The following is a 22,985-nucleotide window of genomic DNA, read 5'->3' as shown; positions in this document are numbered from 1 at the left end:
TGACTCAAGGCTGCTTGACCTGCCCTAATCAAGGGCCACCTGGATCAAAGGCCCCAACTCCCTCTGGTCAGGGGCAACCAACAGAGCTCGTTAGCAGCAGCTACACCTAGCTAGAGCTTCTCCCAGGAGAAGTCATGGCCTCCTGCAGTTGTCCTTGCCTAACTTCCCCTTTCCTGTTTGCAGCAATCACCTTCTAGTTCCTCGGGGGTCCTCAGAAAGCCCACAACTTCCAAGAAGGTCCTCAAGTTCTCGTCAGAGCCCAAACACTGCCGCGCAAACTGCTGCTTCTGTTCCCTGCCTCTCTTCGCTGCGCTCACGGTCCTACAATATTTGGTGTGGAGATATACCGTTTTGGTGATCCCATACTGTGTTGGGGAAAATATACCTTTTTGCTGACCTCATGCCCATTTCTGGCCTCTCCAGTTGCAACCAGTATCAGCTAGTTCCTCCTGGTCAGCCCTGGACGCTGTCAGTTATTTGCGGTCAGCTGGGGCCTGAGATAAGGTGTTTGTGTGTGGGGGGATAGTTGTGCTCCACCACACTTTGGGCCTGAGACGGGGGGGAGGTAGTTGCGCTCTGCCCTGCTTTGGGCCCGAGATGTGGAGGGGGGTAGTTGCGTTCCGCCACAAACATCAAAACCTAAAATATTGTCGTGATGATCTTTAATTGCAAAGCCAGCAGTCGACACGCGCTTCTCGCCCGGGAGCCATAAACTGACCCTTGGCAGTTTGGCACACAACACCGGTATCAAAATTTGTGCTCCCGTATCTATCAAAAGCTTTCCCAGTTGTCCTTGAGGATCAACTGGAATCCAAATAAGTGGGCCATTATCACTTATCTACTGATAAGCCTCCACTTGCCAGACAGGCAGGCCCAATCGCCTCCCGGGCGTTACTCGTTTTTTGGCTTCATGCCCTGCGATTCCCCCCTAAGGGGGAGGAAGGCGTTGTCTCCCTTCCTGGGAACTGGCACCGGAGGGGTCGAAAGATGCTCCCTCCCTTTACCGTTATCTCATTTCTGGACTACCTCAGTTAGACTCAAGACAACGCCAGTAAGCTGGCCTTGAATCGCGGCTCTGGGAAGGCCTAGGGCTGCTGCTTTTCTCCATAAGTCTTGCCCTTTCTCTTTTTCCTCCTGTAAGTGTTTCTGCAGCTGTTCAATTTGCGAGGACAGTAACAAATCAATTGCCGTCCTGCCTTCTATTTCCTTCTCTAAGTCCTCTTCCTTCCTATTTCTATTCTCCCTTTCTTGATATGCAGCTCCTAAACAGGTACCTAGCATTCTGCAGATAACTCCTTTCCCTTTTCCGTCCTTTCTGTGGTCCCTAGTCGCTTTTAAGTGTTCTTCAACAGCTTCCCGATTATGCCAGTTTTCACAAGCCCACTCCTCGGAGAAGCTGGGACTCGGATGCACTCCATGCCTCCGTAAAGAATCGGTGATACCACTTGCCAACATGCCGACTACACCAATTTGTCACGAAGGAGTGATGCACTTCACTCGTAAGAGGGAAGCAGCACTGTGTTTATTGCGGTAACAGAGCGACTTAACAAAGTTCAGTCGTAAATAAGAATGATTTAATGAGGTTTGAATGGCAAGTGATTTACTGCATGAAGGACAAGATGAGATGCATGCGCAACACAGACCCTCCCGTTGAGTCACGAGGTTCAGACTGGACCCCTTGCTTTCTAAACTCCTTTGGAGAGGAGCCTAGGTGCGGCTGGATCCGATCCTAGTCTCAGACTTGGTCAACAGTTTATGTCTAAGGAATTATGTGCACAATTAATCAGAGATATGTCAGCAAAGTTTTGCGAAATTCACAAAATTTCAGCATGCTATTAATCACTTACTGAGGATCTGTTGCGGGTAAGGAATCTCTCAACCTGGAGGAGTGACCTTGAGAGGCGTCCCTGCTCCAGAGGAGGTTCTGCAGAGCAGCCCGCTGCTGTGCAGGAGAGCTGAATGGGCTCTGGGCTGCCCCCTATTTATGTGTGTGTGTGTGGGGGAGATGATTGACTCATAGTCCTATTTGCATGCTAGACGGGCCTTAGTTGGCCCATGCTCAAGTAGCCCCTGCATACGTGCTGTTTACAGGGAGGTCAGGTTGAGGGGGAGATGTGGAGGGTCATGACAGGGTTAAACTGGTGGAAAGTTGCAAGTAGCAAGCAACAGGAGCCTCAGACAAACATACCCAAGGACACCGGTGCAGCTGGGAATGATACATCCTGAGAAAGTACAGATAAACTAGCAGAAGCCAGTGGGAACCAAAGTTAAAAGCAAGACAGCTTTTCTAAACAAGGAGCAAGGTACAAGACATGATCGCTGCATGTGTGATCGGTGTAATGATTGGCTACCTGTGACATAATCTGCATGACTGGCTTAGCAAAGTGTATCTGTGAAACCACTGAAGCAGCTAACTTTTGAAATATGCTCAGAAACAAACAATAAATGTCTCAAGATGCACCATGTCTTGAGTCCGTGCAATCATTCGCTACAGGGAGAGAGCACATCACAGGGGGGAAAAGGAGCACAGCGTCACACCTTTCCATGTGCCCTGTTCCTCTGGAGTTGGAGAGCGCTTGCTGGTGCTCATCATCACCTCCTCCCCAGCACAGCTGAGGTCACGGTGGTGGCATCCTTCCCCTGGCTCAGTACAGCATCCCCAGCCCTGCACAGCGTCCCCAGCCCTGCACAGCCCCAAGAGGTCCTGCTCCTCGCACAGCCCAGCATTGCACGGCACAGCAGAGCTCGGCACAGCACAACACTCTGGGGGCTGCTCCAGCTCTGTGCTCCCAGCAAGCGGGCACAGACACCTTGATCCCCTGCCAGTGTCTGGGGGAGGAGAAGTGGTCAGGGCTGCCGCCTTAGCCCCAGCCAGCCCAGCCAGCTGCTGCACTGGCTCTTCCCAGCTGTCTGCCCAAGGCCTGCCTGACCTGCGGCTACAGCCAAGGCTTCAGTGGCATTTGCAAAGCAGCACTGTGCAGCCCCATGTCTCAGTTTCCCTGGCTGTGCAGGGCAGCCTGAGGCTGGCATGGCCCTGCATGGCAGCCTTCCTCGCCTCCCTGCTTGGGTGAAAGCAGGGAAGGAGTTTTGGGTGGAAAAACGTGGCTTAGGGCACTGATGTGCCCAGCTCCCCACTTGCATCCAAGGAGCAACCAAGCGAAGGAGCAGGGGAGGTAATCCCAACAAACACCGAGGACACACATGATTGCTGTTACCTCATAAGAAAAAGTGAGAGTTTGTGTCACTTCATGGCATGAGGGCACAGTACACACTTCTAAGAGTTGCCTTGATGCACAGCCCTTTCCCCTGTAGTCACTGGATGGGGACAAAAACATGGACGAGCGTGAAATGCAGCTCCAGGATCATCAAGGGCTGCACGTTATGTTCACAGTGAAGAACACTCCTCTAATACCGTGCCAGACAAGGAGGGTAAAAATGGCCAGGGAGTTATTTTAGAGCAGCGCTCGGAAAGGCTCCTAACGCATCACCCATGCATAGAACAAAATATGTCTTTTACCAAAGCAAAAGCAAGAACAAAGGGCTCATGAGGCTCAGACAGCCCAGCACAGGTGGCTGTGCGTGTACAAAATGCAGGAATGAGGAAGACAGGCATCAGAAAGAAGCCATTTGCTGATCCTGACTCATTGCATGGCAGCACAGCTCCACTGCCAGAGACACAAGGAGGACTCAGCCAAAAAACAGGGCTGTGTCTAGAGCAGGGTGGCACGGTGTCCACGATGATGAAATGCTCCCAGGCGATTTGCTGAAGCAGAAGCCCAAGCTAGAAGGTCGCGTGCTGAAAGCAGCTAGGTGCAAAGCCGCATAAACCCCAAAGCCTGGCTGGAGCAGTGAATGTGCCCTGCCCTGCACAAAACGCATGAAAGGGGGAACTGCAGTACAGCTGCTCAGCTCTAAGTGCACACAAAAATCAGGCATTTGCAAGGAGCAGCTCTGGCACCGCTGACTGGCCCCACCAGCTTGCGCTACCCGAGCCCCACGGCTGACAACAGCAGGGAGAGTGAAAATGTTGGTGGGCAATGCAGCACCCCGGGAAGGCACCACCCCTGTAACCGGCACACGGGCCCTTGTGCCACCGGCGCGGCAGCACGCTAGAGCCTGCACGAAAACAAGGGGTGGCGACAGCAATCACCTATGCTGCTTTATGGTGCATTAAATCAAGAATAGGCTTCAGTTCCTTAGAATACAAATGTCTTTCCTGACCAATAAATACAGAGCGTTTAAGACAAGAATGACAAAATACCTGTCCCGAGATAGGAAGTCCTTGCCATTAACAGCAGCAGCATCACTGATCAGCTACCCCTCAGCAAAGCTGCTGTTTAATAAAAGCCTACAGGCAGCGACACCTTTAAAAGCAACAACAATTTACCAGCCCCGACGATACCAGCAGCTGAAGTCTCTGACTAGGGCACATTGACTGCACAAACTCTGGACAGAATGATTGTCCTTGTTCTTTATTAGGATCTCTGGCAATACCGAGTTGTGAATCCATTCCGTAGGGAAAAATATTCTTGCCACAGTTCTTTGTAGCAGCCTCTATTCCACTGTCATTGCGCAAACTAATTCTGGGTGTCAAAAACATCCCTCAGCAATGAGGAGGTCGTGTTCTGGTGTCCTTCTAACTGCTTCTCCTCTCCACAGTGCTGCTGGCTGTCACGTCCACGCTCTGAACTGGGAACCCTGGGCACATCTCTCACTGTAAGCTCAGGCCCTGTCTAGCATGGCTGCTTTTGGCCAAGTCCATCTGGATCAGCTGCAATTCCCACCTCTAACTCACTTTCCCTGAAGAGGAGGACAGCGTGCTCTGGAGATGTGCACTGTGCTGCCAAGACTGCCCAGGCAGCAGCTTTCCAAGCCCCGGCAATTTCAGGCAAGCAGTGGTTCCAGGTACCAGTGTCTTAGTGGGGCACAGATGGTCCAAAACTATCCAGCCATTCATTTGACTACTGCCACAGAAAGAGCAGCCTAATTGAAGAACTCAGTTTCTCCGGCTTCCCATCCCAGGCAACATGGACATTACTGTCTCACGAATCTGCTTGTTGTTCACTCCGTAAATGACGGGATTTAGCATGGGGGGAACCACTACGTAGAGACAGGCCAGCAGGATGTGGACGTGGCGGGGGATGCTATGGCCACCAAAGCGGTGCGTGAAAAAGGAAAAGAATGCCAGCGTGTAGAACAGGAGGATGATGCAGAGGTGGGAGCCGCAGGTGCTCATAGCCTTGCGACGGGCACCTGCGGAGGGCAGCTGGAAGACAGCCCTGAGAATCAGTCCATAAGACACAGCAATGAGCACTACATCTATCCCCAACGACAGCAGGGCACCTGTTAAACCATACACAGCATTGACTTTTATGCTTGTGCAGGCCAGTCTGGCTACACCCATGTGCTCACAGTACGAATGAGGGATAACGCGGTTTCTGCAGTAAGACAGCCTTAGAAGCAGAAAAAGAGCCGTAAAGACGAGACAGAGGCTTCTGACAACAGCTGCCAGCTCTATTCTCCATATGACTGAGTGGGTCAATAAAGTCACATATCTCAGGGGGTTGCAGATAGCAACATACCGATCAAAGGCCATGGCCACCAGAATTCCTGACTCTGCAACAAAAATAAAGTGAACGAGAAACATCTGAGCAAGGCATGCACCAAAAGAAATGTCCCTCACTCTGAACCAGAAAATAGCTAACATCCTGGGCACTGTAGTGGTAGATAAGAGCAAGTCTGCTACAGTTAATGCAGAAAGGAAAAGGTACATAGGCTTGTGGAGGCTTTGTTCTCTCACTATGGTAAATAGCAAGACTAAGTTGCCTAGAAGGGCAAAAATATACATGGAGAAGAAGGGGAGAGAAATCCAGAGGTGAAACTTCTCCAGGCCTGGGATGCCAACAAGGAGGAATGTTCCTGGCCGGAAGGCTGTGTGATTGACGTCTGCCATAGGGGTCTTTGGTCTTCTACTTAGAAACACCTGAAAAATAAAGGACAGCACAAGAGAAAGCATAAATGCCAGCAGAGCTCAGCAGCATTGCCAGCTGGGGAAATCCTGTCTCCGCTGAAGTCAATGCAAGTTTTAGCATTCATACCAGAAACTCCGTCACGCTGCAAAACATGAGGAGAGAGTGTGCAGAGCTGCACCCTGCACTGAGATCGCATGGCAACTTTTCTGCCCCTCGGTCCGCATTTTGAGGAGGCATGAGGAAGCTGAAAGCTGCTGAACTAGTCACTGGTTTGTGGGGAGAAAAACAAAAACCTAAGGCCGAGGTAACAGCAGACGCTGCTGGGCTCCATGTGAAGCCCAGTGCTCTGGGAAGGGAAGAGACACAGCAACATCCACTTGGATTAGGCAAGAGGAAAAGCAGGAGGAAATTCAGAGAAAGCCCAGCTAGCAAGGTGGACACTCACCAGTGCAGCAAAAGAAGGTCAAGGCAGCAAACACAAATTGAAAGGGGCGATTTACATTCAGCCCTAGGCAGAGGCTGCTTCTGGGTGCAGGCCACCCCGCGCCCACGGAGCAGAGGTCGTTCCCCCATTCGAGCCATGCTGGTGAAACACAGCAGCTCCTGCCGCTCGCGAGGGCAAGGCTGGGCTGCCGAGCTGGGAGCTGCACAACGGGCTTCTGCAGCACAGCCCTGGCTGTGATGACCACGCTCCGTGAGCTCTCCACCCTGCTGCCACATCTGCCTCCCCCATCACACCCAAACGCTCATCCCTTACTCTGCTACACAGAGCAGCAGTGCCCCATTGCCTTGCAGCTTCGCAGCCCTTGCCTTTTGCAGAAGACGGCTCCAAGATCGCCGTGACACAGCAACAAAAAGCAGCCCCAGCACTGAGGACTGCACACGGTGACTCACCAGGTCTGGCCTTAAGCAGCGAGGAGGAGCTGCAGGCAGTGATCTTGGTGGAGCATTTGCAGTGCTGCTGTCTCAGACCTCAGCGTATTTATGCTCTCTTGCTGCAAGTCCCAGAAGGATGCTTAGGGCCAACAGGGAGCTGCAGCTCTCTGGTCTGCTCTGAGGCGTCCAGATGCAGGTGATGAAATGTAAGTCTGAAAATGAGCAGTAGAGGCGCAGGAAGCAAATCCATCTGCCCAGGTGAGCAGGAGGGAGTGTGAAGAGGAGAAAGCTAGCAGAAAGTATAAATGATAATTTTGGAATGGTAACTCCTTCCCATGCAGATGAAAGGCAGCATCAAGCAGCAGCTTGCAGAATGTAGTGAGCCAGGCAAAGCGTGGAAGAAAAGACACAACACTTATGATTGCTTTCCCAACAGCAGCTATAGCTGTCTGCCTTGGAGTGAATACCTGGGCCTTGCCCAGCCGTCACACAGACGCCTGACACAGCCCATCCTGCAGGAGTCCGAATCAAAGTGGATGTGCAAACCCTAGGAACTTCTTACAAGTCGCACGCCACCTGCTATTGTGCAGCATCGCTGTAGTGCCTGTCAACACGCCTCAGTTAACAGTGTGCACCTCCAAGGATGCATTACCACTAGTCAGTCCTAACTAGCGTCATGTTCTTATCACATATACTCGGCAGAGTTCAGCTGTGAGAGTCTCAAGTATTGAAAGACTTTCCTGATGGGGAAGCAGATCTTCTCACCTGTGGCCTCAGCACCATCGAGAGCTTCACTGTAGCTGCTGCAGCTCTCACTGATGCATGCACACATTGAGTGGAGAAAAGACTCTTCTGTTCCCCCAGCTGCCTCTTGCCCTTGCACCTGGAGGCTCAGCAGTTTTCTGACGGACACCTTTCAGTCCAGTTTCTGGAAGAAAGGAATAAAGCTTGTTTGAAAGGGCACGCCAAGCAGGTGCCCCCACACGGAGCTAGTCCGATGCTCAGCAACCCTGCCTGACAGGACACATTCACGTCAGTATGCAGTGAAACTCCCGTGAGGATCTCACAGTTCATGCTGGAGCTCTGCAGCACCTTTAGCCTTGCTGTCTCTCATTTGTTTCTGCAGAGGGGAACCTGGGGCACACAACAAAGGTGTGATTTGCCTCCTGCATTGCTTCTGCCTTCATACATTGCTCCTCTCCAGCCCTGCAGAGGCAGAAGGTGTGTATGTGGTCTCTGGGTGTGAGAATTAACCACAGCAAATATTCTCATGGCCTACCAAAATGGCAAAGAATTACATAGAATTACACGTACATGACTCTCAGTAAATCTGAAAGCCCTTCTCATTTGCCAGGTGCAGACAAAGGGCAACAGCTACCCAGAAGTTGCATAAGCAGGCATTCCCTCCTTAAAACTTCCTCAGCCCTTTTCTGGAGGCTGTTGAGCTCCCACCTGCTCATTTCTGAAGCGTGAGCTCCCACCTGCTCATTTCTGAAGCGTGAGCTCCCTGCCTGGGGGAGAGCCCAGCTACTGCTCAGCCCCATTTTCCACATGGCAGAACCAGTCACCGCTCCAGGATCTCCCCATGGCTGATGGGGATGAGCATGGAGGACGGGTGCTAGCAGTGGGGTTTGGCCACCAACACGTGGACATGGCAAGGGTTGCCACAGCCAAAGCAGTGAGCAAAGACAGCAAGATGCACCAGCATGTGGAGCGCGGGATGGCCTTTTGGTCATGCCAGTGAAATTGAGGAAGAACATCTGTCTCACACAAGCACAGAAAGAGACTTCTCTGCAGCTGGACAGAAGGTTCTGCACACCTTGCGCACCACTTTCACAGAATCACAGAATGGTTGAGGTTGGAAGGGACCTCTGCAGATCATCTAGTCCAACTCCCCTGCTCAACCAGGGTCACCTAGAGCACATTGTACAGGATCACATCCAGATGGGTTTTGAATATCTCCAGAGAAGGAGACTCCACAACCTCTCTGGGCAACCTGCTCCAGTGCTCTGTCACCCTCACAGTGAAGAAGTATTTCCTCATGTTCAGATGGAAATGTCTGTGTTTCAGTATGTGCCCATTGCTTCGCGTCCTGTCGCTCGGCACCACTGAAAAGAGTCTGGCTCCATCCTCTTGACACCCTCCCTTAAGACACTTGTACACATTGATAAGATCTCCTCTCAGCCTTCTCTTCTCCAAGCTAAACAGGCCCAGCTCTCTCAGCCTTTCCTCATAAGAGAGATGCTCCAGTCCCCTAATCATCTTTGTAGCCCTTCGCTGGACTCACTCCAGTAGTGCCACATCCGTCTTGCACTGGGGAGCCCAGAACTGCACACAGTACTCCAGATGTGGCCTCAGCAGGGCTTTGGAAAGGGGCAGGATCACCTCCCTTGACCTGCTGGCAACACTCTGCCTGATGCACCCCAGCATACCATTGGCCTTCTTGGCCACAAGGCCACATTGCTGCCTCATGCTCAACTTGGTGTCCACCAGCACTCCCAGGTCCTTCTCAGCAGAGCTGCTTTCCAGCAGCTCAACCCCCAACCTCTACTGCTGCATGGGGTTATTCCTGCCCAGGTGCAGGACCCTGCACTTGCCTTTGTTGAACTTCAGCAGGTTCCTCTCCGCCCACCTCTCCAGCCTCTCCACGTCTCTCTGAATGGCAGCACAGTCCTCTGGGGTATCAGCCACTCCTCCCAGTTTGGTATCATCAGCAGACTTGCTGAGGGTGCACTCTGTCCCTTCCTCCAGGTCACTGATGAAGAAGTTGAACAAGACTGGACCCAGTGCTGACCCCTGGGGCAGTGTTAATTGCTATGGTCAGGACTGTCTCCTCCTCATCAGGACCTTGAGAGATAACACCTGCTTTCATGGCTGGGACCCCATTGCGGACTGGAATTACCTCCTTCTTAGCCCAGCTATGGGATCCCTCCTTGGGACCCCCACTGCAAGAGTAAAGCAGTCGTCCGCAGTCACTCAAACTCCTCCCTTCAGTGCTGAAGAGTGCGCGAGGCAGCTAGCCTACCATTGGGGGTGTTCAGCCACCACCCCCCCCCCCCAACCCATGACTGTGGGTGCGATGGTCATAACAACGATGGAGGAGAGTTGAACCCTGCAGCAGCCAAGAGCCAGGGACTGCGCCTGCGTGAAGAGAATTGTAACTGGCCTAGCAACTCCACCTCCACCTTCCCCTCAGCGGTATAAACAGGTTGGCCCCGGAGGCCGTCTTTGGCTGTTTGTGGGTGACAGCGGGTCTGCCAACTTGCGGAACCCCTCGGGACGGGGACGCCCTCCTGCAGTTACTTCCCTGGGATTGAGTGTACGTTGGCCGCTGAGGCAACGCGTGGGTAAGACCAATCGGAATTGGTTTGCCTAGTTCATTCATTTGGGTATTTACAGTTAGTATAAATTAGCTATCCTTTTCTGTTTACTAAGTGGTTACTGTTAACACAACTTTTAGTGTAATTAGAAATAAGTATTGTAGTTGAGCTAAGTTCCTGTTAACAAGAATTCTTGCTTTGTACCATTGCAGCTTCTGTAGTAAATTTTGCTCTTTGAAACAAGTTGTGGAGTCATGCAGTAAATCTCCTCTCCCCCTCCTCCCCTCCCTCGTGCCACACGAACCCACCCGGTCTGGGACTGCAAGACAGTCAGTCGTCCCGCGACATGGGGTGACACTGGCTTTCCTCCAGTCTTCAGGCACCTCTCCTCTTCTCCATGACCTTGCCAAGATGAGGCAGAGTGGCCTAGCAATAACATGCGCCAGCTCCCTCAGCACTCCCGGGTGCATCCCATCGGGGCCCATGGATTTGTGGGTGTCAGGTTTGCCTAAATGATCTCTAACCCCATCCTCCTCAACCAAGGGAAAGTCTTCCTTTCTCCAGACTTTCTCTCTTGCCTCCAGGGTCTGGGATCCTGAGGGCTGGCCTCAGCAGTAAAGTCTGAGGCAAAGGCGGCATTCAGTAACTCTGCCTTCTCTGCATCCTTTGTCACCACGGCACCCACCCCATTCAGCAATGGGCCCGCCTTTTCCCTACTCTTCCTCTTTCTACTGAGGTATTTGAAGAAGCCCTTCTTGTTGTCCTTGACATCCCTTGCCACATTGCATTCCAAACGGGCCTTAGCCTTCCTCGTCGCATCCCTGCACACTCTGACAACGTTCCTATATTCCTCCCAAGTGGCCTGTCCCCCTTTCCACTTTCTCTATACTTCCTTCTTCTGGTTGAGTTTTGCCAGGAGCTCCTTGCTCATCCATGCAGCTCTCCTGCCCCCTTCACTTGACTTACTACTCATAGGGATGCACCGCTCTTGAGCCTGGAGGAAGTGATGCTTGAATATTAACCAGCTGTCTTGGACCCCCCTTCCTTCTAGGGCTCAAACCCATGGGAGTCCTCCAAGGAGGTCCCTGAAGAGGCCAGAGTTTGCTCTCCTGAACTCCAGGGTTGCCATCCTACTTAGTGCCCTGCCTCCTCCTCGCAGCATCCTGAACTCCACCATCTCATGGTCACTGCAGCCAAGGCTGCCCCCGACCTTCACATCTCCAACCACTCCTTCTTTGTTTGTTACTACGAGGTCCAGCAGCACACCTCTCCTCCTTGGCTCCTCCACCACCTGTGTCAAGAAGTTGTCACCAATGCTCTGCAGGAACCTCCGGGACTCTCTGAGCCTAGCTGTGCTGTCTCTCCAGCAGATATCAGGGTGCTTCAAGTCCCCCATGAGAACCAGGGCCTGGGATCGTGAGGCTACTTCCAGTTGTCTGGAGAAGGCCTCAGCGACTTCCTCTTCCCGATCAGCTGGCCTGTAGTAAACACCCACAACACGGTCACCCATGCTAGCCTGCCCTTGAATCCTTACCCACAAGCTCTCCACTCGCTCTTCATCCACCCCTAGGCACAGCTCCATACATTCCAGTTGCTCTCTCACACAAAGAGCAGCTCCACCACCTCACCTTCCTGGCCTGTCTTTCCTAAAAAGCACGTAGCCATCCATGACAGCACTCCAGTCATGTGAGCTATCCCACCAGGTCTCTGTAACTGCAACGAGATCATGGCCCTGCAACCACACACAGATCTCTAGTTCTTCCTGTTTGTTCCCCATGCTGCGTGCATTGGTGTACAGGCATTTCAGAGAGGTGATCGAGCATGCAGGTTTCCCAGGAGGGATGCAAGAGGATCCTCCATAGCCACATCCCACACACACTTCCCTGGCTGCATGCACCTGCTGGAGGCATCCTGACTTGAGCTGTGTTTTCCCAACTACCCTGTCACTATAACTCTCCCCTTCCCCCATCTTTCCTACTTTAAAGCTCTCCTTACCAGCTTGGCCAACCTCTTGGCAATGACACATGTGCCCTGCTTAGTGAGGTGGATCCCATCTCTCCCCAGCAGTTGTCGCTCTTCAAACAGGGTCCCATGTTCGTAGAAACCAAAACCCTGTTGCCAACACCAGCGGCGCAGCCAGTCATTAACTTGGAAAGTCTGTCTCCTCCTCCTCTCATCCATCCCCCTCACTGGCAGGATTGAGCAGAAGATGACCTGGGCTCCCAGACCCTTGACCACCATCCCCAGAGCTCCAAAATCCTCTTTGATGGTCTCCAGTTTGCCCTTGGTGTCATTAGTGCCCACATGGAAGAGCAGCAGAGGGGAATAGTCTGATGAGTGGACAAGCCCTGGCAGTCTTTCCATGACATCTCCCACACGAGCCCCTGGCAGGCCACAAACCTCTCTAGACAAGAGGTCAGGTCGGCAGATAGGTGCCTCCATCCCCTGCAGCAGGGAGTCCCCCACAACAATCATCCGTCGCTTCTTCCGGGTGTTCCCGCAAGGCACAGGGTCTGTTGTGCCAGTTGCTTCCCTTGCAGCCATGCCCATCTCCTCCTCATCCTGGAGGGCACTAAACCTCTTCCTCAATTGCAAGTCCTCAGGAGGAGGAGGAGCCTTCCTCCTCCTACAAGCAGCGACCAGCTTCCAGACACCTTCTACAGTGCTATGATGTACCATTTCACATGGCACACAGCCCTCCGGCAACTCCACTGCTGTGGGGGCTTGGGACTCCTGGAGCTGTACAGTCTCCGAGAATACCCTGTCTAGCTCTTGTTCATCCTCTCGGATGCTACGCAGCCTCCTGTCTTCCTCCCATAACTCCCTTACCTGACAACACAACTCATCAACAGCAGCACACCTCCTGCAGGAGAGCTGACTGCCAGCCCAGGCCTCCCGGACAGGCCCCAAGCACTCCCTGCAGCCTGAGACCTGCAGAGCTGCATCTGCTGTCAGTGGGTCTGTCCAGGTCCCAGCCTCTGACACAGGCGACGCAGCCACTCCAATGGCTGCTGGGGAATGTGCTCTGCAGCGTGTCATGACCACACTTGAGGAAGCGTACACCCCAGGGAGCAGAAAGGAAGGTGCCTCCTTGCACCCTTCTGCACAAACTGCTGCAGCTGTGCACTGCCTCTGGGAGCTGAGCTCTGGGCCTGGCTCTTATATAGGCCTCTCCCTAGCACTGACTCAAGGCTGCTTGACCTGCCCTAATCAAGGGCCACCTGAATCAAAGGCCCCAACTCCCTCTGGTCAGGGGCAGCCAACAGAGCTTGTCAGCCACTCCTAGCTAGAGCTTCTCCCAGGAGAAGTCAAGGCCTCCTGCAGTTGTCCTTGCCTAACTTCCCCTTTCCTGCTTGCAGCAATCACCTTCTAGTTCCTCAGGGGTCCTCAGAAAGCCCACAACTTCCAACAAGATCCTCAAGTTCTCGTCAGAGCCAAACACTGCTGCACAAACTGCTGCCTCTGTTCCCTGCCTCTCTTCGCTGTGCTCTCGTCCATGTTTTTGTCCCCATCCAGTGACTATAGGGGAAGGGGCTGTGCATCAAGGCAACTCTCAGAAGTGTGTACTGTGCCCTCATGCCATGAAGTGACACAAACTGTCACTTGTTCTTCTGAGGTAATGGGAATCATGCATGTCCTCGGTGTTCGTTAGGATTAGCCTCCCCTGCTCCTTCACTTGGTTGCTCCATGGATGCAAATGCACTGCTTCAGTATGCAAAGGAGAAACTGTACATGATGTGACAGCAAAATGTTGCCAGCAGCATTTAAGCAACGCTGGCATGTACTCCACCAAAGCTTGCATTGTGACAGCAGGTTTTCAGTTTTGTGAAATGGGTTTTCAGTTTTGTGAAGTTCCCCTCTAGAGCAGTTCTCTCAGGGGAGGGAAGCTCTGCAGAGCAAGAAATCAAACAATGAAATTCCTGCAACTTTGCAGCTCCTCGGGTGGGAAGGGCATTTAGATTTCAGCTCCCAGTCAAGTTTTCAAGTGGGGAAATGGGCATTTCAGTGCCCTAAGCCACGTTTTTCCACCCAAAACTCCTTCCCTGCTTTCACCCAAGCAAGGAGGCAAGGAAGTCTGCCGTGCGGGGCCATGCCAGCCTCAGGCTGCCCTGCACAGGCAGGGAAACGGAGGCATGGGGCTGCACAGTGCTGCTTTGCAAATGCCACCGAAGCCTTGGCTGTAGCCGCAGGTCAGGCAGGACTTGGGCAGACGGCTGGGAAGAGCCAGTGCAGCGGCTGGCTGGGCTGGCTGGGGCTAAGGCAGCAGCCCTGACCACTTCTCCTCCCCCAGACACTGGCGGGGGACCAAGGCGTCTGCGTCCGCTTGCTGGGAGCACAGAGCTGGAGCAGCCTCTGCAGCCCCGTGCCGTACTGGGCTGGGCTGTGCCGTGCAATGCTGGGGTGTGCGAGGTACGGGACCTCTTGGGGCTGTGCAGGGCTGGGGATGCTGTGCAGGGCTGGGGATGCTGTACAGGGATGGGAATGCACTGCAGGGCTGGGGATGCTGTACAGAGCCAGGGGAAGGATGCCACCACCATGACCTCAGCTGTGCTGGGAGGAGGAGATGACGAGTGCCAGCAAGCGCTTTCCAACTCCAGAGGAACAGGGCACATGGAAAGGTGTGACGCTGTGCTCCTTTACCCCTGTGATGTGCTCTCTGCCCCTAAACCTGACCTCCCTGTAAACAGCACGTATGCAGGGGCTACTTGAGCATGGGCCAACTAAAGCCCGTCTAGCATGCAAATAGGACTATGAGTCAATCATATCCTCCCCCACCCCATAAATAGGGTGCAGCCCTGGTGATGAAGGATGCAGAGAAGGCAGAGTTACTGAATGCCGCCTTTGCTTCAGTCTTTACTGCTGAGGCCAGCCCTCAGGAATCCCAGACCCTGGAGGCAGGAGAGAAAGTCTGGAGAAAGGAAGACTTTCCCTTGGCTGAGGAGGATGGGGTTAGAGATCATTTAGGCAAACCTGACACCCACAAATCCATGGGCCCCGATGGGATGCACCCGGGAGTGCTGAGGGAGCTGGCGCATGTTATTGCTAGGCCACTCTGCCTCATCTTGGCAAGGTCATGAAGAAGGGGTGAGGTGACTGGAGAAAAGCCTATGTCACCCCAGTCTTCCAAAAGGGCAAGAAGGAGGACCTGGGAAACTAGAGGCCAGTCAGCCTCACCTCCATCCCTGGAAAGGTGATGAAGCAGCACATCGTGTAGGTCATCTGCAAGCATGTGTAGGACAAGAAGGTGATCAGGAGTAGTCAGCATGGCTTCACCAAGGGGAAATCATGCTGAACCAATCTGATTGATAGCCTTCTGGGATGGAATGGCTGGCTGGGTAGATGAGGGGAGAGCAGTGGATGTTGTCTACCTTGACTGCAGCAAGGCTTTCGACACTGTCTCCCATAAGATCCCCACAGGGAAGCTCAGGAAGTGTGGGCTAGATGAGTGGAGAGTGAGGTGGCTTAAGAAGTGGCTGAATGGCAGAGCTCTGAGGGTTGTGTTCAGTGGTGCAGAGTCTAGTTGGAGGTCTGTAGCTTCAATCAGGTGGGGGGACATCAGTAGCTAACTGCAAAGCAGCACAAGCCCCAAGGCCTGGACCGAGCAGTGAATGTGCCCTGCCCTGCACAAAACGCATGAAAGGGGGAACTGCAGTACAGCTGCTCAGCTCTAAGTGCACACAAAAATCAGGCGTTTGCAAGGAGCAGCCCTGGCACTGCCGACTGGCCCCACCAGCTTGTGCTACCCGAGCCCCATGGCTGACAACAGCAGGGAGAGTGAAAATGTTGGTGGGCAATGCAGCACCCCGGGAAGGCACCGCCGCTGTAACCGGCACACGGGCCCTTGTGCCACCTGCGCGGCAGCACGCTAGAGCCTGCACGAAAACAAGGGGTGGCGACAGCAATCACCTATGCTGCTTTATGGTGCATTAAATCAAGAATAGGCTTCAGTTCCTTAGAACACAAATGTCTTTCCTGACCAGTAAATACAAAGCGTTTAAGACAAGAATGACAAAATAACTGTCCCGAGATAGGAAGTCCTTGCCATTAACAGCAGCAGCATCACTGATCAGCTACCCCTCAGCAAAGCTGCTGTTTAATAAAAGCCTACAGGCAGCGACACCTTTGAAAGCAACAACAATTTACCAGCCCTGATGGTACCAGCAGCTGAAGTCTCTGACCAGGGCACATTGACTACACAAACTCTGGACAGAATGATTGTCCTTGTTCTTTATTAGGATCTCTGGCAATACCGAGTTGTGAGTCCATTCCGTAGGGAAAAATATTCTTGCCACAGTTCTTTGTAGCAGCCTCTATTCCACTGTCATTGCACAAACTAATTCTAGGGTGGCAAAAACATCCCTCAGCAGTGAGGAGGTCGTGTTCTGGTGTCCTTCTAACTGCTTCTCCTCTCCACAGTGCTGCTGGCTGTCACGTCCACGCTCTGAACTGGGAACCCTGGGCGCATCGTTCACTGTAAGCTCAGCCCCCGTCTAGTATGGCTGCTTTTTGCCAAGTCCATCTGGATCAGCTGCAATTCCCACCTCTAACTCACTTTCCCTGCAGTTGGAGACAGCGTGCTCTGGAGATGTGCACTGTGCTGCCAAGACTGCCCAGGCAGCAGCTTTCCAAGCCCAGGCAACATCCCAGCGCTACTGATGGCAGCAGAGCACACCTGCAGCAGGCAGTGCTTCCAGGCACCAGTGTCTTCTCGGGGCATAGATGGTCCAACACCATCCAGCTATTCATTTGGCTACTGCCAAGGGATCTGTGAAGTGTTTCTTGTGCTGTGAGAGGCGCAGACACAGAGAACCTGCTACCAAAGGAGAGGCAGATGCTGGGAGAAAGCGGTGCATTTCCATATTGTCACAGACTCATGCAGTAATGCTGGAGGGTGCGATGGGACACGACGACAGAGCCAGAATCGCCTGGAAGAGCCAGGGCTGCAGACAGGAAACGTGCTGGCAGTGCAGACTGCAGGACGGGAGAGACACTTACCTCCTCGCCTGTGCATCAGGAGGGCTGTAGCTCACATTTCTCAGCAATCAGCACTCACCGAGGTTTTCCTTCTATGCCCCCTCTCCGGGTGTCTCATCCCCACCATGTAGATCCCTTGACAGCAATGAGAGGATTGGCATGGCTGATGCTTTCCCTTGTCCCCACAGGGCGTGGGTACAAGCGCGTCACAGGCCTGCATGGAGACCTGGAGTCCCTCGGAAATGATGCACCCGAGCTTTGCCTCCAAACACTTTTGCAGGAGCAGCGTCTCTCTGCCTCGAACTAATGCACAAGCTCTGAGCAAGGCTCGGAAAAACCAGCCCCATTAAACAACTCAGTTTCTGCGGCTTCCCATCCAAGACAACATGGACATTACTGTCTCACGAATCTGCTTGTTGTTCACTCCATAAATGACGGGATTTAGCATGGGGGGAACCACTACGTAGAGACAGGCCAGCAGGATGTGGACGTGGCGGGGGATGCTGTGGCCACCAAAGCGGTGCGTGAAAAAGGAAAAGAACGCTGGCGTGTAGAACAGGAAGATGATGCAGAGGTGGGAGGTGCAGGTGCTCATAGCCTTGCGACGGGCACCTGCGGAGGGCAGCTGGAAGACAGCCCTGAGAATGAGTCCATAAGACACAGCAATGAACACTACATCTATCCCCGCCGACAGCAGGGCAACGGTTAAACCATACACAGCATTGACTTTTATGCTTGTGCAGGCCAGTCTGGCTATACCCATGTGCTCGCAGTACGAATGAGGGATAACGCGGTTTCTGCAGTAGGACAGCCTTAGAACCAGATGAATACCTGGGAGTACGATGCAGAAGCTTCTGACAACAGCTGCCAGCTCTATTCTCCATATGACTGAGTGGGTCAATAAAGTCACATATCTCAGGGGGTTGCAGATGGCAACATACCGATCAAAAGCCATGGCCACCAGAATTGCTGACTCTGCAACAAAAATAAAATGAATGAGAAATGCCTGAGCAATGCATGCACCAAAAGAAATGTCCCCCACTCTGAACCAGAAAATAGCTAACATCCTGGGCACTGTAGTGGTAGATAAGAGCAAGTCTGCTACAGTTAATGCAGAAAGGAAAAGGTACATAGGCTTGTGGAGGCTTTGTTCTCTCACTATGGTGAATAGCAAGACTAAGTTGCCTAGAAGGGCAAAAATATACATGGAGAAGAAGGGGAGAGAAATCCAGAGGTGAAACTTCTCCAGGCCTGGGATGCCAACAAGGAGGAATGTTCCTGGCCGGAAGGCTGTGTGATTGACGTCTGCCATAGGGGTCTTTGGTCTTCTACTTAGAAACACCTGAAAAATAAAGGACAGCACAAGAGAAAGCATAAATGCCAGCAGAGCTCAGCAGCATTGCCAGCTGGGGAAATCCTGTCTGAAGTCAATGCAAGTTTTAACATTCATACCAGAAACTGCGTCACACTACAAAACATGAGGAGAGAGTGTGCAGAGCTGCACCCTGCACTGAGATCGCATGGCAACTTTTCTGCCCCTCGGTCCGCATTTTGAGGAGGCATGAGGAAGCTGAAAGCTGCTGAGCTAGTCACTGGTTTGTGGGGAGAAAAACAAAAACCTAAGGCCGAGGTAACAGCAGACGCTGCTGGGCTCCATGTGAAGCCCAGTGCTCTGGGAAGGGAAGAGACGCAGCAACATCTGCTTGGAGTAGGCAAGAGGAAAAGCTGGAGGAAATTCAGAGAAAGCCCAGCTAGCAAGGTGGATGCTCACCAGTGCAGCAAAAGAAGGTCAAGGCAGCAAACACAAATTGAAAGGGGCGATTTACATTCAGCCCTAGGCAGAGGCTGCTTCTGGGTGCAGGCCACCCCGCACCCACGGAGCAGAGGTCGTTCCCCCGTTCGAGCCATGCTGGCAAAACACGGCAGCTCCTGCCGCTCGCGAGGGCAAGGCTGGGCTGCCGAGCTGGGAGCTGCACAACGGGCTTCTGCAGCACAGCCCTGGCTGTGATGACCATGCTCCGTGTGCTCTCCACCCTGCTGCCACATCTGCCTCCCCCACTACACCCAAACGCTCGTCCCTTACTCTGCTACACAGAGCAGCAGCGCCCCATTGCCTTGCAGCTTCGCAGCCCTCGCCTTTTGCAGAAGACAGCTCAGAGATTGCTGAGCCACAGCAACAAAAAGCAGCCCCAGCACTGAGGACTGCACACAGTGACTCACCAGGTCTGGCCTTAAGCGGCGAGGAGGAGCTGCAGGCAGTGATCTTGGTGGCGCATTTACAGTGCTGCTGTCTCAGACCTCAGCGTATTTATGCTCTCTTGCTGCAAGTCCCAGAAGGATGCTTAGGGCCAACAGGGAGCTGCAGCTCTCTGGTCTGCTCTGAGGCATCCAGATGCAGGTGATGAAATGTAAGTCTGAAAATGAGCAGTAGAGGCGCAGGAAGCAAATCCATCTGCCCAGGTGAGCAGGAGGGAGTGTGAAGAGGAGAAAGCTAGCAGAAAGTATAAATGATAATTTTGGAATGGTAACTCCTTCCCATGCAGATGAAAGGCAGCATCAAGCAGCAGCTTGCAGAATGTAGTGAGCCAGGCAAAGCGTGGAAGAAAAGACACAACACTTATGATTGCTTTCCCAACGACAGCTATAGCTGTCTGCCTTGGAGTGAATACCTGGGCCTTGCCCAGCCGTCACACAGACGCCTGACACAGCCCATCCTGCAGGAGTCCGAATCAAAGTGGATGTGCAAACCCTAGGAACTTCTTACAAGTCGCACGCCACCTGCTATTGTGCAGCATCGCTGTAGTGCCTGTCAACACGCCTCAGTTAACAGTGTGCACCTCCAAGGATGCATTACCACTAGTCAGTCCTTACTAGCGTCATGTTCTTATCACATATACTCGGCAGAGTTCAGCTGTGAGAGTCTCAAGTATTGAAAGACTTTCCTGATGGGGAAGCAGATCTTCTCACCTGTGGCCTCAGCACCATCGAGAGCTTCACTGTAGCTGCTGCAGCTCTCATTGATGCATGCACACATTGAGTGGAGGAAAGACTCTTCTGTTCCCCCAGCTGCCTCTTGCCCTTGCACCTGGAGGCTCAGCAGTTTTCTGACGGACACCTTTCAGTCCAGTTTCTGGAAGAAAGGAATAAAGCTTGTTTGAAAGGGCACGCCAAGCAGGTGCCCCCACATGGAGCTAGTCCAATGCTCAGCAACCCTGCCTGACAGGACACATTCACATCAGTATGCAGTGAAACTCCCATGAGGATCTCACAGTTCATGCTGGAGCTCTGCAGCACCTTTAGCCTTGCTGTCTATCACTTGTTTCTGCAGACGGGAAACTGGGACACAGAACAAAGGTGTGATTTGCCTCCTGCATTGCTTCTGCCTTCATACATTGCTCCTCTCCAGCCCTGCAGAGGCAGAAGGTGTGTATGTGGGTGTCTGGGAGTGAGAATTAACTACAGCAAATATTTTCATAGCATACCAAAATGGAAAAGTTTTACATAAAATTCCATGTACGCAACTCACAGTAAATCTGAAAGCCCTTCTCATTTGCCAGGTGCAGACAAAGGGCAACAGCTACCCAGAAGTTGCATAAGCAGGCATTCCCTCCTTAAAACTTCCTCAGCCCTTTTCTGGAGGCTGTTGAGCTCCCACCCGCTCATTTCTGAAGCGTGAGCTCCCTGCCTGGGGGAGAGCCCAGCTACTGCTCAGCCCCATTTTCCACACGGCAGAACCAGTCACCGCTCCAGGATCTCCCCATGGCTGATGGGGATGAGCATGGAGGACGGGTGCTAGAAGTGGGGTTTGGCCACCAAGACGTGGACATGGCAAGGGTTGCCACAGCCAAAGCAGTGAGCCCAGAAGGAGACTTCTCTGCAGCTGGACAGAAGGTTCTGCACACCACTATCACAGAATCACAGAATCACAGAATGGTTGAGGTTGGAAGGGACCTCTGCAGATTATCTAGTCCAACACCCCTGCTCAACTAGGGTTACCTAGAGCACGTTCCACAAGATCACGTCCAGGCAGATTTTGAATATCTGCAGAGAAGGAGACTCCACAACCTCTCTGGGCAACCTGCTCCAGTGCTCTGTCACCCTCACAGTGAAGAAGTTTTTCCTCATGTTCAGATGGAAATGTCTGTGTTTCAGTTTGTGCCCATTGCCTTACGTCCTGTTGCTGGGCACCACTGAAAAGAGTCTGGCTCCATCCTCTTGACACCCTCCCTTAAGACACTTGTACACATTGATAAGATCTCCTCTCAGTCTTCTCTTCTCCAAGCTAAACAGGCCCAGCTCTCTCAGCCTTTCCTCATAAGAGAGATGCTCCAGTCCCCTAATCATCTTTGTAGCCCTTCGCTGGACTCACCCCAGTAGTGACACATCCATCTTGGACTGGGGAGCCCAGAACTGCACACACCATTCCAGAAGTGGCCTCAGCAGGGCTGAGTAGAAGGGGAGAATCACCTCCCCCGACCTGCTGGCAACACTCTTCCTGAGGCACCCCAGGAGACCATTGGCCTTCTTGGCCACAAGGCCACATTGCTGCCTCATGCTCAACTTGGTGTCCACCAGCACTCCCAGGGCCTTCTCCACAGAGCTGCTTTCCAGCAGCTCAACCCCCAACCTCTACTGCTGCATGGGGTTATTCCTGCCCAGGTGCAGGACCCTGCACTTGCCTTTGTTGAACTTCAGCAGGTTCCTCTCCACCCACCTCTCCAGCCTCTCCACGTCTCTCTGAATGGCAGCACAGCCCTCTGGGGTATCAGCCACTCCTCCCAGTTTGGTATCATCAGCAGACTTGCTGAGGGTGCACTCTGTCCCTTCCTCCAGGTCATTGATGAAGGAGTTGAACAAGACTGGACCCAGTCCTGACCCCTGGGGGACACCGCTAGCTACAGGCCTCCAACTAGACTCTGCGCCACTGAGCACAACCCTCAGAGCTCTGCCATTCAGCCACTTCTCAAGCCACCTCACTCTCCACTCATCTAAACCACACTTCTTGAGCTTCCCTGTGGGGATCTTATGGGAGACAGTGTCGAAAGCCTTGCTGAAGTCTAGGTAGACAACATCCACTGCTCTCCCCTCATCTACCCAGCCAGCCATTCCAACCCAGAAGGCTATCAGCTTGGTTCAGCATGATTTTCCTTTGGTGATTCTATGCTGACTACTCCTGATCACCACCTTGTCCTCCACATACTTAGAGATGGCCTCCACGATGAGCTGCTGCATCACCTTTCCAGGGATGGAGGTGAGGCTGACTGGCCTCTAGTTTCCCAGGTCCTCCTTCTTGCCCTTTTGGAAGACTGTGGCATGGGGGGATGATCCCAGCTCCCCCCCCCCCCCCCATACACATTTGGTGCCAGTTACAAGTAGCCTGGATTCCTGTGTTTTACACTCCAAAAGGGAGGATGTCAACACTTTGAGATAAGGCCTGCTTGGGCCCCTGGACCTTGAGAAACAAAAGCATCCTCTCACTGCTGGGGCAGTGTTAATTGCTGTGGTCAGGACTGTCTCCTCCTCATCAGGACCCTGAGAGATAACACCTGCTTTCATGGCTGGGACCCCACTGCGGACTGGAATTACCTCCTTCTTAGCCCAGCTATGGGATCCCTCCTTGGGACCCCCCACTGCAAGAGTAAAGCAGTCGTCCGCAGTCACTCAAACTCCTCCCTTCAGTGCTGAAGAGTGCGCAAGGCAGCTAGCCTACCATTGGGGGTGTTCAGCCACCACCCCCCCCCCCCCAACCCATGACTGTGGGTGCGATGGTCATAACAACGATGGAGGAGAGTTGAACCCTGCAGCAGCCAAGAGCCAGGGACTGCGCCTGCGTGAAGAGAAT

The 22,985-nt window shown here is 53.0% G+C and overlaps 2 protein-coding genes across 2 annotated transcripts; both read right to left on the bottom strand.

The window, feature by feature from the left end:
- Positions 1–4,996: 4,996 nt before the first annotated feature.
- LOC136990979 (olfactory receptor 52Z1P-like) lies at positions 4,997–5,953 on the bottom strand. Its single transcript, XM_067289452.1, has one exon. It carries the CDS (start codon positions 5,951–5,953, stop codon positions 4,997–4,999), a length of 957 nt encoding a protein of 318 aa, XP_067145553.1.
- An 11,545-nt stretch (positions 5,954–17,498) lies between these two features.
- On the bottom strand, positions 17,499–18,431 carry LOC136990978 (olfactory receptor 52Z1P-like; the record flags this gene model as incomplete). The annotated part of the gene is made up of 1 exon (XM_067289450.1): positions 17,499–18,431. A coding segment is annotated over one exon (933 nt), but the record flags the coding sequence as incomplete, so codon positions are not given.
- Between the last annotated feature and the right edge of the window lie 4,554 nt (positions 18,432–22,985).

The sequence above is a fragment of the Apteryx mantelli genome, chromosome 1 (assembly GCF_036417845.1).
Source record: "Apteryx mantelli isolate bAptMan1 chromosome 1, bAptMan1.hap1, whole genome shotgun sequence".
Taxonomy (NCBI): Eukaryota; Metazoa; Chordata; class Aves; order Apterygiformes; family Apterygidae; genus Apteryx; species Apteryx mantelli.
The sequence above is the reverse complement of the archived record's forward strand: the minus strand, read 5'-3'. Positions and strand labels throughout refer to the sequence as shown.

Coding starts and splice junctions, on each gene's coding strand:
- LOC136990979 (XM_067289452.1), bottom strand. CDS start 5,953: ATGGCAGACGTCAATCACACAGCCTTCCGGCCAGGAACATTCCTCCTT.